Raw genomic sequence first — 15,131 nt, forward strand, 5'->3', positions numbered from 1 at the left:
TAATCTTAATTCTGTAGAAACAATATAAGTCACATTAACAGCATTTGGTAATCGAATTTCATCTTTTTAACTAAATGTGACTTTTGTGTTTTTTATGGTTTGATATATTTGAACGAAACTTAACTCGGGTAAAACGCACGGGTGAATTGCCAACAGCAAAACAACATTATTTAGCAAGAAATATAGTTCTTTAAGTATAAGAAACTCAAATACATTCTTACTTGCTTGTTTTTACGCAAAAACAAATGCACTAAACATACTTCTTCGGAAAGTTTGAAGTTATCTTTTTCAAGCTTAAGACGTTCCATCATGTTCAGTTGTAACTGGTGCCGTAATTCTTTTACTGAACCACTGATTTCACCGTAGTTGTTGTAAATATGTAGAGTATCGTCTTCCTAAATTATAGCATAAAGATTATTCATGTGTTACGTTCGTTAGTATTATGAAATGGTAATTAGGATGTTTATAAGATAAAGAGCACTTGTAGTAGATTTCAAAGCTCTATGAAACAACTTTAACTATAAGAATTTAAAATACGTTAGTATTTTAACTTATACTACTTTTATTTTAATTTTTTTATGGAATGTGTGCTATTTTTACTCATGATTTATTGAAGAAAAAAGATATTGTATCTTTAATTAAGTTGACAAAAATATTTACACTTTATACTTTAATCATAACGCACATACGTAACCTACAAATTGCATTAAAGGTTTTTAACTTGATCGAATATTTAAAAACAAATTTTAAACCAAACCAAGTTGAATACTTGCATAGTTTTCTATAAAATAAAGTAAAGTTTTTGGCTTGAAAACTTAAAAATAAACAACCATATACATTTAAGTATACTGAGTCTCTCTTCTTGATAACAAACAGATCAATAAGTATTAACTTGAGGCAAATAAAATAGATTGGTAACATTTAAAAATACCTTAAAAAATTAAATTGAGTTAAATCTTATTTGTTTAAGACAGAGTAAAATTCTTGGATTCTTATAAAAACATGCATTTATGGATTACATATTATATGTTTTAAAATAACTATTTCAAAAACTCAAACATTCAACAAAAATTAGTAGTCTTAGTTTAATAAGTAAACTATTTTTGTTATTTTAATAATATTACACTACTACTATAAAATTCTAGCAGGTAGTTTTTTTAATATAAATATACCTACATATACTTATCTCAAAACTACTAATTAAAACGTTTTAATAAAAAATAAAACCATCCGTGTTGAGCTTTAAATAACACAGGTTTGTTATTAAATATAGAAGAAAACTCACGGAGTTTTTAAATAGTTTTTGTATAAATGGCAGCCGCATCAGTTGTTGAGTTTCTGGTTTCATTGAAATATCAACTTCTTTTAAGCTTTCAACAAAATCAACAACTGCTTGTCTTACTTTTTGCTCCTTAGCTGTTATTTCGGTAGATCTCTAAAAAAATAGAAATGATTAAAACGCAATTTGTTTGATTAGTATAGCTGTTAGTCTAAAAATGTTAACAACAAAAAATCAAAAAGTATTTTTTTATTTAAATGTAACTAAACAACTACCTAAAAACTAATTCAAACAGTCAAAGCTTTGACAAAAATAATGAAAAGTTACAAAACTACATAAGTAAGAGTTTCTTGATTAAGAAATATTATAACTATAGTAAAATAAGTATCAATTTTTTTTATTTTATTTTAATAACCTTGAGATACGTGTACATAGCTGGTAGTCGTATCATATCATCAGATGACGTAACAACATAATTTTCTTGTTTGAGTAGATTTAATACTTGTGACATCGCATGACGTAACAACGAGTTATCTTTATACGCGTTTTTGTCTCTGACCTTGTTGTTCTTTGAAAAAAATATTATTTATAACTAATTTATTCAAGAATGTCTAAATTTTTTTAATATTATCTAAAAAAAAACATATATATACTTTTTTTAAAGTTTTATTGTATAAAACATACACGAAATAGCTGGGAGACTTTGGGTAGCTGCAGTATCTTAGTCATCGAAGGTGTTTCGTCGCACTGTTTGAGGTGACTCAAAATTTCTTTCATTGCAGACTTCAGTTCTTCTGATTTCGAATACTTTAAAAAATATATAGTTAGAAACTATTGGTTAAAACTTAACTTTTAGTTTTATTATTTAATTTATAATACCAGTAAAACTAAACAAAAGTTAAGAAATAAACAACTATAGTGTCTTTACATATTATAATTGAAACATAAAATATTAAAAAAAAAGTATTTGTATTTTTACAAAACTAACATTAGTAGACTCTAAATGTACTTGTAGAATAAAATTGTATAGATATTTAGTTTATTTGATAAATTTTTACACAATAATAAAGTTATACTACGGTTTAAGCTAGTTGAACTTTTAATTTTTCTTTAGTAGATCATAAGAAAAAAATTGATCCTTATATTTAAATTTTGTACATTCTTAATAAAAACTGCTTTATTTGTGCTGATCTTAATTTGATCTTTTACTGTCAGTTCTAAATTGTTTATCATCTTTATTAATCGCAAAAAACATCATAATTTAGTGGACAATTTTTTTAGATTTTAATAGGCACTAGTTTTATAAGGTTTTATACAAGAAGTAAACTTAATAGTAGAAAATATGGTTCTTTAATAAATGACTATTTCCTTCAAAAACCTTCTTTTCTTTATTTGACAAAATTTGAAATTTTTATTTTATTATAACAACTGCTTTTATTTACAGTAAACATGTAAAAATATATTTTTAATTTTCATTTAATTAAAAAATTATGAATATTACATAAATTTATAGTTATACTATATGCACAATAAGTTAGATAAGATAGGTTTTTAGATATCAACAAAAGATAATTTATTGTTCATAAACAACTAAGGTCTTCAAAATATATTTTTTTTAAATTACGCTACACTTATTTAAAAAGTTATTGCTCCTTTAAACCTTAAAAAGTTTTGCTACTTTAGGTATGTTTAGCAAGTTTTCAGTATTCGTTGATTGAGATTCAGACAAAACATTTAGAATTTCGGTCATAGCACATCTTAAATTCTTTAAGTTTGTACTTTCTTCCACATTGGAACCAATTGCGTTCTAAAATAAAATGTTAGACTGTTAGAGTAAACACTGAAACACTAAACAGGACTTTAACAAGTACTTACTTCAAAATCTTTATCCTCCATTACCTGAAATTGATAAAATTTGTTATCAAAATAATTTCATATTTTTTTAGATAGATCGTTTAAATAAATAAAAAACAAACTTGAGTTAGCTTAACAACTTGTGGAAGCTTGAAAACTTGTTGAATAGTTAGAAACTTTTCGCTTTTCTTAAGAGTGTTTAATATTTCTGTTAAAGCTGATTTTATTTGCTTGTTTTCTTCGCTCGCTAAGCTCTGTTGTGTTTTAAGAACCTCAAACTGTAACCTCATATATTTTTTGGTATCATTTAGTCTAATTGAAACATAGAAAAACTAACATTTAGGACAAATAATAGTCTAATTATTCTTTATGATATCAATATTATTTACGGTTTTGTAATACTTTAAGGCAGTGGTCGGCACGGTGTACACTGGTGCACACTAGTGTACATGAAATTTTTTTTAGGGTGCATGAAACTTTTGGGGTGCATAAAACTTTCTTTGGGGTACATGAATTTTTTTTTTTGCACAGAAACTAAATTAAAGTTTTTTTAAAGTCTTTCTACATTTAAGACATATCCAACCTTGATATCTAATTGACCATTTTGTTGTTAATAAAACGACCATTTTTGTACTCTCCTAGTTCTATTCTGTTACATTATGTAAAAGTTCTTCCACCCTTAGCCGCCCAAAGAAAAACCGAAGTGAGCAAATCTCATAGATTCTTAAAACAAAATAAAACGGTTAGTTTTCTATTAATGTTTAATTTTATTAACTCTTAATGTTTAAAAGCGTTTTGTTACACTAAAAGTCACTATATTAATCAGCTTAATCAACTGATATTTGACAAAAAATTAGTTAGGCCAAAAAATTCAATTATGTTTTACATAATTTATGTTTTACATAATTTTTCATGTCTTTTTTTTCGTTACTTATTGGTGTCATTATTTTATTTCGTCATTTGTTCGTGGCAATACCTTTGTTAAACACAGATAGTAATCGCTTAATAAAAAATTATTAAGTTAACTTAACTAAATATTTAAATTTACCATTCAATAAAAAGTACCAAGACTACTGATTGTAAATTGGGGTAGTGGCAATGTATTAAATTAATCTAGTTAATATTTTAGACCCAGGTAACACAAGTAAAATTTTGTTGTAAAAATTAGACCATCGATATTAAAAGTTTATTGAAATGCATAGGGTAAACAGGTAAATTTAATGTTAGCGTGTAAAAATTAACTGGGTGTTACCGAACTTTTAGTAAAAAAATTATTAAAAGTGTTTACATATTCTTAAACACTAGCGGCGCTAAAGAATGCAAATTGGGGTGCACAGAATTTTAATTTTTTGATTTAAGGTTCACGGATTTGAAGTAGCGTGCGACCACTGCTTTAAGGATATTTTACTATTAAATAATGTACTAAAAAAGATTAGCTCTTAACACTAAAAATAAAAAAGCATAAATAAAATGTTAAAAACAACTAAAAACTCACAGAAGGAGGAGAGTTTTCAAGCAGCTGAAAAAAAATTTAAATGAAATATAATTTTATAATAATTAAGCTTTTATTTAAGAATAGTCACAAGCCTAAATCTGATAAGACTAAAACACTTACACATTACAAAAAATTACTTTTTTAAGTCTAGAAAACTCAGGGATGTTTTCTGTTTGTTTAACAGAGTTGGGGATGCGTTCACATCCTAACAACTTCTCAACTGCCACTAAAAATGCATCTTCTATATCTGAATTAGGAGAATCCTATAAAAATAAGAACTATACTTATAAACAAGACATAATAAGAATAAGTTTATCTAAAGTTTAGTTTATAAATATAAACTTAAAACTAAAAAAAAGTTATAAAAACATCAAATACTTATATAAATAACTTCTAAAACTTACAATTTCAGTCCTTTCTTCAACTGCCTGAAAAAAAGTGTTTTTGTTATAAATTTAAACTTATTCTTTTATTTCTTTTTTATTAGCTCACCCTCACAAATCTGAAAACTTCTGGCAGCTGCAGTGTTTCTTCTAAAGTAGGCATAGTTTCGCTTTTTTTCAGCTTTTTATATATTTCTGTCAGAGCTAGCTTAATTCGCTTGTTTTCAATAAACAAATGGTCCTAATAAATTTTGCATTAGTACAGTACAGTTTAAACCTTAAGTTTTGTTAGAATGTATTTTAAAATTGATAATACACATTTAGAAACTAAATTGGTAGCAAGCGATTGAATTTTAAACTTTTGAAACCTTTTAAATATAACGTTAATATTATACATATAAATCATTAAAAACCTCTACATCCGTTTCATATTGCTTTTCTAGAATCTGTAAAAATATAAACAAATAATAAAAATTCTAAAAAATCACAAGTATAAAAATTAATTACTTTAGAGAACTTGTAAACTGATGGAATTTTAAGAACTTCTTCTAAATCTCTAGTATTTTGAACTTTTTTAAGTTCTGAAAATACTTCAATTAACGCGTATCTTAAGACTTTATTTTCTTTCTTTGCTTCTGAAACTTTATCCGTCGCTTCCTAAAACAATACAATTTTAATCTTTAAAAAATAGGAAACTTTTAAAACTTTGTTTTTTACACTTGTACAGAAAAATAGTAGATAATCAAAACTATGCTATTATGTCTAAAAACTAAGAGTGAAAACTAACCTTTTTAAAACTGCCAGAATAAATTTCATGATTTTCTTTCTGAGAAGATTTTTCAAGAAGCTGTTTTAAATATTTAAATAAATCAACTAATCACAAAATAACTTATTCAACTATCAACTTTCAAAAAAAATCAATTAATAATAGTTAGTGTTTATGAAAACTATTTAAGAGATACTATAAAACTAGTCTTGTAAGTAGTTTATCATAAAAAACAATTTTTTTAGAAAATGCTATACAAATTTTGCTATTGAAACAAAAACTAAAAACAAATTAAATAAGTTAAGCTTTAAATCTAGAATTAATATTATTAAATCTACATCAAAATTTTATAATTTTATTTTTTGAAAAAAATCTGGTCCAAGCTTATTTAAAGATAACTAATTGAAACAAAACTAAAAATTAAAAATTAACTTTTAAATTTCTTTTCAAGTAAAATTTTACATAATAACATAGCAATTAAATATTATTAATATGATATCTGTTATAATTCGTAATACTCTTTAAACCTGAACGCACAATTTATGAATAATAAAAACCATTTTTTTAATAAACTTAAAAGTTCTAGACTACATAAAACCTACAAAGTTGTCTATGCTCGCTTCCTTGCAGTATAAAGTTTTATGAAAATTTGGAAAAGGAACCAAAGAAAAATTTTACTAGATTTATTTTTTCATATTAAATGTATATATCTCTTTTTAAAACAACTTTTATAAATTCTACAGTCATATATCATTTTATAAACTTGTAAAACCTTTTAACTCTAGGTGAAAACAGGTTTTTATTGGAGTTTTTTCTTAACAAGGATTTTTTTGAATTATAAAAATTTTAGGAATTTTATAAATACAACTTCAATTACTTTAGCATTTTAAAGATTGATAGTAGATATAAGATAGCAACAACTAAATATTTTAACAAAGATCAAAATGGATATCTAAATAAACAATTATTAACTTAACAAACAACAAAATTTACTTTAATTAGGCTCTCAACCGACTTTTGGCTGTGTAAAGAAACATTGTTGTTCTTTAAATTGTTTAGGATGTCTTTCATTGCAATACGGAGACCATCGTTTTCATCGGACAACTTCCGAGCATTCTGCAAATATACTTGAAAAACTTCTTAAAACACATTTAACCACAAAAACAGACGAGCAACCCACCTGTTTCAGTTTTACAACTTCGGCTTGAGATCTTTGAATGGCAAGTGCTGCAGCATCTGGCGGCCTATTTTTTTTTAAATTAAGTGTATATTCTTAACTATACCTTGTCCAATCAAAGTTTGCACCATATAAGTATTTTTAACTTATAAAGTTTTAGTATTTATGCACTTTAAAATGATAAAAACAAACTTCCAATTTTTACTTCCAGATTTTCTTTTGTTTTGCTTTAGTTCTTCAATGAAGTCATCAATTATTTCAATTTCCTCATTGGAAAACCCCTCACTAACAACTCTTTGCGAATAAGACTGCGACATTTGTCTTATCTGGGTAATTTTTTAATAAATTTTTCAAAATATTCAGATTAAGTTGTGTTTCATAGAAATTATTTTTGTTAGATTTTAAAATAATATAATTATCGCGAAAATAAAGTAAAATCTATCTTTAATACAAAAAATTTTAAAAACTTGTATTAAAATGAAAATGATCTCATTAAAACATTGAATTCCGATTAAATCTATTAAACAACCATTTGTTTCATTTGAATTCTTTCTTCCTCCAGTCTTTCTACTTCTTTCAGTAAAACATGATTTTCATGTCTATATTGTTGCTGTCTAATGAATCTGTAACTTTTGAATGTTTCTAAATCATCTATACTTTTAGGGTTCAATCCCAATCTTTCCCTAAAATCTTCATTTTCTTCCAAAAGCTAAACAAAAAGGAATATTAAAAGCTTAACCATTTAACAATCTGAATAGTTTTCTTTGTACTTAGGAATCTTGCTTGAAGAAGTAGTAATAAAGACAGTATTTATGTTTAAACTTTGCTTAGAACACTATATTAAAAGTTATGTATTATTTTGTCGTTATAATTAGCAAAAAAATAAACTTTTAAACATAAAATGCTGACATAATGCTGTGTACTATCAAAGTTATTAACATAGTTATACAAAGTTTTAATAAGTTCGAATATAAGACTATATAAAAAACTTATTTTAATCCGTAGAACTGTGTTTAAGTTTTACATAGATATATGTCGTTAGTTCTGTAGCAACAACATAAAGACAAAAATCAATGTGATTATACTGAAACAAGTTTTACAAATTAACTTTGATAAAGGTACTGTTTTAAACTAATTTATTTCTCAATAGATTAAAAGTGTTTAGACACCAGAAAGAAATGAGATAGTTCTAAGAAGTCATGCACTAAAAGTCAATACTAAAATTACGCATTAAAAGTTTAGTCTAGTTTATTTTTTAATGATTCATACAACTAAAATCATAAAACCGACCTCGTTCATTTTATCATCAAGTTCATTAATATTTCGAGTCAGTTGCTGCATCTTTACATCTTTTGCGTGATTTGATTCCTTCCAATCTGTGAAAACAAAAAGAATAAATAGTTATATTTATTTAAATATAAAACAATTAAGTAAGTTTGATTTTGTAAACCTTTTAGTTTAGTATAAAGGAAACTTAAACTTTGTTTAATTGATTTAAGAACAAACAACATAGTATTAGTTCAATGTATTAGTTCAATGTAGATATTTGAAAACTAAATAGTTTTAAATACAACTAAATTGTTTTTGATTTGTTTATATCCAATTTTATTTATAAAGTCTAGCTACTATTACATAGACTTTCAAATTAACTTTAATATTTCAACCTTGTAACACTAACTGTTTTTAAAACTTAAAAAAAACCTGACAAGTAAAATGAAAATATCTAGTTGTATTAATTTTTGCATGACAGACGACCGTTTAACCTACAGCTAGACTTCAGTGTAGTAAAAAAATAAGTTAGTTATATTTTTCAATTAAAAATATACGTTTTCTGTACAAAAGTTTAGCTAATCTAAAACTATTAATTTATAAAATTTATATTTTGTATCAATAAGCATTATTTCGATAATTTACAATGCTAGCTTATTAATACAAAACATAATTTTTTAAAGTTTATAAAAACTACTTATCTGTATCATAAATATATATATATATAAGGTCTTGTCAAATTGTATTATAATTTCTGCCAAATAAGATAACTTTTTCAATTTTTATATTTTAAAAACATATAAAGATATGTAAAAGTTTGTGATAAATCATATGTTGAACAACTAAAACAACTAATAAAACACAGACTATTTTACAACTTTGACACGCTGAGCTAACGAAAACTTAAAAATAAATAAAAAAAATATTGTCACAAACCTTTAATTTCTTTTATGGCTTCTGTTAGACCATATTCTCCACTTTCCAGCAATACAATCCTTTTTTGGGCCTGTAGAAGTTTTTTATCACTTTCTGAAGCGTCGTTTTCAGCTTTTTGAAGCTGCTGTTCAGACTTTTTCAGTTTTTCAACCAAGTTTTCTATTTCTTCCTTTAATTAATGCTTACAATCACAAAAGATAATTACAAAAATAATTCAGCTTCTACTAAGCTATTCTTTGACAAAATATCTTTAAATACAACGATAGTGATTTATAAACAAAGCTTGATTTTGAAGGTATTGTAACATTTATAAACTTTTAAGTAACCTCTAGTTGTTTTATTTTCAACCTCATATCAGCACCATCGTTATTTTTAGAACCTATTTTCATGTCTTCTACTACTTGGGTATGTTCTAGCAGATCTCGTGTAGCAGATTGTAACTCATCTTGTAGCTTTTTTATTTGTTCGTCTTTATTTCTATTCTCAAGTTTCTAACGAATATTTTTTTAAATGAAACATAAATGGTTTTACACAGTAACTACAAAGATAAGTCAATTTTTTATGTAGTTGTACAAGAACCACAGAATGTTTTATAGTGTAAAATATAAATCCAAGTTCTTAATTTCACTATATTTTGTTGTAAACTTATAAATAAAACCTGAGAGTTTTCATCATTTTTAATACCACTTCTTCCCCTTAATTCTCGTACTTTTGCTTTCAAGTCTTCCAACTCACGATTTTGCTCAACTATGACGTCATCACGCGTCTTCATCTTTTGACGCCACTCCTCAACTTTTTCATCAACCATCTCTGCAAACTCTTTGTCTTCTTCCCTTTTTTCCTGCACCTCTGCACGAACCTCCACTAACTGTAAGTTTCAAAAATAGAAACTAATAATTCTAAAAGTTGTTTAAAAAACAGTATGAGAAATAACTGGGTTTAAGAAACAGTGAACTTATTTGTGTGTAACTAATTTGAATTCAAAATTACTAAATGATAATTTTTTATTTATACTTTATTTAATACAATGAGCAAAAAAGTATTAAAAAATATGTATAACACAGTAATAACTATTGAAAAATTGTAGACTTATTTTTATTCTTTGAAAAATTACAAATTGTGTTGTTTAAAATAAACGAACTACAAAAAATAAAATTAATTCTTTAGTTAGTTTGCTTATGTTAAACGTTTAAAATAAATACACTTTAAATAGATATAAACTGGATGAAAATAATTAAAACTTTCTATTCTTTAAACTATATATTTTTTTAATCAATGCTAAATCATAATTTAACCTGCTTACGCAGTTCATTGTTTTGATCTTGCAAGTTTGTAAAAGCTTGATCATTAGCAATAATTTCTTCTTTTATCTTTTCATATTCCTCTGTCATGTCTTCTAACTCATCTTTACCCTTCTCCATTTCTTTGGTCATTTTTCTGTTGTTATTTTCTAACTCGACATTGCGTGTTTCTATTTCCTAAAAGTAAAATTACAGTGTTAAATAGCATTTACTTTCTTTTTAGACTAGATGAAATACAGACTTTCTAATATTTGAAGGGGAAAGTTTTAAGAGTAAACTAAAAGTGAACTTACAGTTAGTTGTGTTAAAAGCTCAGAAATTTGCTTGTTTTTCTTGTTTAGTTTTTCTTTTATTTCTTTATCTTCTGTTTCATCACCTATGTGTCTATTATGAGTTTGTTCGCGAAGTAAGTTTTGAAATTCTCTCGCTTGCTCATTTAGCGTTTTAATCTGAAATAAAGGTAGACATGCAGCATTAGTTATAAAACAAATAATAAAAAGGTTATAAAAATACGTTTCAAAAATTAATTCACTTAAATTTTCAACTTAATTAAATAAAATCTTTACACTTGGTATCAGTAGAACTAATTATTACTCTTATAATATTTTAAACTTTTAAAAATTGTTGTATTGTTAGTGTTATATTGTAATTGAAACTAAAAGTTTCATAAAAGAGCTTGTAATTATTATAAAATTAATTATTCAACTTAAGTTATATAAATCATTCAACTGTATACCAAAATTATTTTATGTAAAAAATACTAATGCTTTCTTTAACTTTATAGTATTAAATAGAAAAAACATTTATCTCATGGAGCAAAGAGTAACAAGATTTTATAAATAATATTAACACTTTTTAACTTGAAATTTTAAATAATTGCATAATTTTTAAACAGTGTAGCCTTTTTAGCTTGTATCTTAATACTTGTTTAGATTAAACTTATGTTTTTTAAAACATATTGCTAATAAGCTGTATGAACAAAATGATCAAAAATTATCCGATATACTTTTCTCCTAATATATAACTTAATACAACAAAAGACCTAGTATATCATAACCATCTAAATCCCTTTTATTTTTCAAATTACTTTAAAGTTTATTAATCAGTAAAATACATTAAAACACTAATTTTTTTAAATTATATATGTTTGTAACAAAAAAAAATATTAAACTTTGTAACTATAAAGAAATATTTTTTTACTAAGTGTGTAACTAAAAACATATTATAAGTACAACTAACATCACCCTTTAGTAAACTGTTATTTCTTCTTAAATCTTTCACTTCTCGTTCAAACTTTTCATTTTCCCTGGAAAGTTTGGTATTTTCATCTCTTTCCTCATTTAAATTTTCTTTCAAGTCTCTTACTGCTTCAGTTAGTCTCTGGTTTTCGACCATGTAAAAGTCATTATCTCGTCCTCCAGGGTATGAATCTCTCTATTAAACTTCTATTTTTTTTATATTCTTAAATAAGCATAAGTTTATTTGAAACAAATACTGTTTTAATTACAATACTAAAAACACTTTGTTCAATAATACATTTACTTCTAAAAATATACATCAACAAAACATATTTTTATAACAAATTTAATGCATAAAATCATAAAATTTAACTTTTTAAATTTGAATTTATACATTTAATATGTTTAAAATAAAGCATTATATATTAAATAGTATTATAAGATATTAAAATTGCTATGTACAAAAATATTTTTAAGGTATAATACACTTAAAGTTCAATCTGATTTACATCTTTGCTGAGTTGGCAAAAATAAACAAGTTTTTTTTCATGTTATTTTTAATTTTAATTTTAAATAATTTATTTTTTGAATAATTTTTAATATGTTTGAGTAAGGTTGGTTAGGGGGTATACCAACAATTCCCACCCAATCAATTTCCACCAGAAACAATTCCCACCCAAGTTGTTCGTCACTTTTGCAAGATTTTTTTTTCACATTGTCATTCAGGTTTCATTTTTACATGAAAAGTTACTTTTGGACAGTATATCCACATTTGGCAAGTATCCACTTTAGCATGACACTTTAGCAAGTCTTCATTTTTGCACAGATGACATTGTTATTGTTTTATTTAACTATATTAATAAAAAACTATATTTTAATATATTAAACTAAGTTCAACTTAAATTTCAAAAACCTTAAAAAAATTAAATAAATAACTATAATGTAATCTCTACCCAAAAACTATTATATATTTAGTATATGATATACTAAAACCAAAATAAACTTACCCTTAAACTTTAAAAAATCTATTTTTCTATTTAGAATTTATTTCTAAGTAAAATATTTAATATATTGAAAAAAAATACATTAAATCTTTGCTACTTTTTTTTTCTTATAAAATTAATTTAAAGATAAGTATTACTTTGTTTAAAATCGAAAATACAAAATAAATTACATTGACACGGAAAAACACGCACGAACCAGCATTTTTGACAATGATTTTAAATTAAATTCTTTCAAGTTTAGCTGTACAAATATCAAGAGTCTTTAAAAAACTTTTCTAATTGAAAAATTTGTTTTGGTAAAGTAAAACATTTAGATTTGTGTGTAAATACTCTTATACATTTTTATTATGATAATTTTATGTCTTACAAGCTCAAACTTCCGTACAACTTAGAAGTTATTTGTTGTAGAATGTATGTACTGATTCTTGTTCTAGTGTACTTTTCGCTTTGTTTTTCTTTTACAAAAAAGTTGATGTAACTTTTAAATTATTCATATTTGATTAATACTAAAAAATAGTATTTTAAATTATAGGCTAAAACTATTTACACTTATTTAAATTCTTATTTTTTCGAAGTATTTTAGCAAGCAGTAATCTTATAGCTTAAAATTCATACTAAGTTTAAAATAAGATGGTATAAATTTTGTACGTTACATTTCAAGTAAAATAAAAAAATTGTTTTGCTTTTGTTTTCAGCATTCTTGTCTTGAACAGTTATTCTGTTATCAGAATCTGCTTTGAAAAAGATGTTGCTTTAAGAGCGCATAATTAAATGTGGATATTCGGACATGGTATTATAAAAACAATGAATACCAAAGTAAAAATAGAAATACAAATAAAAGACTCAAATTAAATAACTTGTTCCCTAAATTGTCCGTATTTTTATAACAATAAAACTCAATATATATTTTTAACTCTACTTAAAATAGTTTTAATAAGCTTTTAGTTATATTTAGTTGTATTTAAATTTTAAGTCAAACTTATTTTGATTTATAATCAAGTAAAAGTTATGTTAGTTTTTCATTGATACATAATTTATATTTAACTAGGTAAAGTTTAATTTTTATACAATTTTTGTTTAATTTTTTTTTTTATAGAAGTATTTACATAAATTTCGTAAACTTAGTTTTATCAAGTTTTTTTTAAGTCAGCCGTGTGCAAAAGTGACAACTGTAGCAAAATATAGCACCTGTAAAAATTGATGTAATGTAAACAGAATGCTTTGTGCGAAAGTGCAGGCATAAAAAATGATAATTCGTGTAAAAGTGACACCTATGCAAAAATGACTCTCCTTGCAAAAGTGATGTTGTGTAAAATTGATTGAGTAGGATGAACTGATAAGATCGGAATTGGTTTGGGTTGGAATTAATCTGGTGGGAATTGGTTTGGATAGGAATTGATCGGGTAAGTTATGAGTTGCGTAGGTTAAAACTGAGCGGTTCCCACTTTAGTCACTTAACAGTTTTACTTTAATTATTCTAAATAATTTTAAATGTTACATATATATTCTGTACATTTAGTCATTTTGTAACTTATTTTACATCAAAGAAAGAACAGTACATACATAACAAAAAAAACTAACAGAAACTCCATCAGAAACTTGCTTCCGTAAATGATTCAACTCAATATCTTTTTGTTCAAGCATTTCTTCATTTCCTTTTATCAAATCTTCGGCCGTGATCTCTTGATACTAAATTTTTAATTTTAAGGGTAGAAAATAATTGAAGTGTTATGTAACATAAACAGTGTTTGAACTTTTTTTTTATTCAAAGTGCCTTTTTTAATCAAAATCTAATTTCTAAATGTTGTTTTTCATGTGCTTCTTAACTCTTCTATATACTTTATTGCAAACAAATTTTAGAAAACTTTACAAAATTTTTTGAACTAGCTTAATAGACTTGAACTATAAATTACTGTTATAATCAGTTAGATTAAAATATATTGATCTCTAAATTTTTAGAAAAAAATTATTAAACTTATAAATCAGGTATATATAAATTATTTTTTTTATTTTTGTAACAATTTAATATTTTTTTCTACATGTTATCAGAAACATACAGTATAAATTAAACATAAAAATCTGAGTAGGGAAAAATATTAAACTGTTACAAAATTTAGAGTGTGTAATTTTATTTGTACCTGACTAAAATGAAGACTCATGTTTGTAGTTTTAAATAAACTTTTAAACGTAAATAAAATTTGAAAACAAACTAACGGATATTGCTCTTTGGCAAGATTTTATTATTGCATAACATTTTTCAAGGTCATCTTTATAGTCAACAGAAGTTATCTCTTTGAGAATTTCTAAACCCCTCTCCATTAAATCTTCATCATTAATATCAGTATTTTTTGATGATATTTTGTTTATGGTTTGCCAATCAACATCAGGAGCCATTTTTATTTAATTTAAACTTATAAAAATCATATAAA

At 24.6% G+C, this 15,131-nt stretch overlaps 1 protein-coding gene across 2 annotated transcripts in view; it reads right to left on the bottom strand.

Moving 5' to 3' along the window:
* Positions 1 to 15,073, bottom strand: part of LOC145849134 (centrosomal protein of 290 kDa-like) — a 36,213-nt gene extending 21,140 nt beyond the window's left edge. The window contains exons 1-27 of one of the 2 annotated variants that reach the window (XM_082954231.1): positions 14,917 to 15,073; positions 14,284 to 14,391; positions 11,700 to 11,894; positions 10,754 to 10,909; positions 10,455 to 10,637; positions 9,818 to 10,027; positions 9,486 to 9,650; positions 9,160 to 9,229; positions 8,245 to 8,330; positions 7,484 to 7,663; positions 7,147 to 7,280; positions 6,958 to 7,021; positions 6,771 to 6,893; positions 5,799 to 5,858; positions 5,519 to 5,668; positions 5,425 to 5,457; positions 5,121 to 5,252; positions 5,033 to 5,056; positions 4,766 to 4,891; positions 4,629 to 4,652; positions 3,256 to 3,387; positions 3,155 to 3,178; positions 2,940 to 3,086; positions 1,964 to 2,086; positions 1,695 to 1,847; positions 1,286 to 1,435; positions 261 to 395 (exon numbers count right to left, since the gene is read on the bottom strand). In XM_082954231.1, the coding sequence (XP_082810357.1) occupies positions 261 to 395; positions 1,286 to 1,435; positions 1,695 to 1,847; positions 1,964 to 2,086; positions 2,940 to 3,086; positions 3,155 to 3,178; positions 3,256 to 3,387; positions 4,629 to 4,652; positions 4,766 to 4,891; positions 5,033 to 5,056; positions 5,121 to 5,252; positions 5,425 to 5,457; positions 5,519 to 5,668; positions 5,799 to 5,858; positions 6,771 to 6,893; positions 6,958 to 7,021; positions 7,147 to 7,280; positions 7,484 to 7,663; positions 8,245 to 8,330; positions 9,160 to 9,229; positions 9,486 to 9,650; positions 9,818 to 10,027; positions 10,455 to 10,637; positions 10,754 to 10,909; positions 11,700 to 11,894; positions 14,284 to 14,391; positions 14,917 to 15,021 (3,192 nt within the window). In that variant the 5' untranslated portion in view covers positions 15,022 to 15,073. Of the gene's footprint in view, positions 1 to 260; positions 396 to 1,285; positions 1,436 to 1,694; positions 1,848 to 1,963; positions 2,087 to 2,939; positions 3,087 to 3,154; positions 3,179 to 3,255; positions 3,388 to 4,628; positions 4,653 to 4,765; positions 4,892 to 5,032; positions 5,057 to 5,120; positions 5,253 to 5,424; positions 5,458 to 5,518; positions 5,669 to 5,798; positions 5,859 to 6,770; positions 6,894 to 6,957; positions 7,022 to 7,146; positions 7,281 to 7,483; positions 7,664 to 8,244; positions 8,331 to 9,159; positions 9,329 to 9,485; positions 9,651 to 9,817; positions 10,028 to 10,454; positions 10,638 to 10,753; positions 10,910 to 11,699; positions 11,895 to 14,283; positions 14,392 to 14,916 lie in introns of both variants that reach the window. The other variant, XM_082954230.1, reaches the window with a different exon arrangement.
* Between the last annotated feature and the right edge of the window lie 58 nt (positions 15,074 to 15,131).

The sequence above is a fragment of the Thalia democratica genome, chromosome 1 (genome assembly GCF_965202585.1).
Source record: "Thalia democratica chromosome 1, ktThaDemo2.hap1.1, whole genome shotgun sequence".
NCBI lineage: Eukaryota > Metazoa > Chordata > Thaliacea > Salpida > Salpidae > Thalia > Thalia democratica.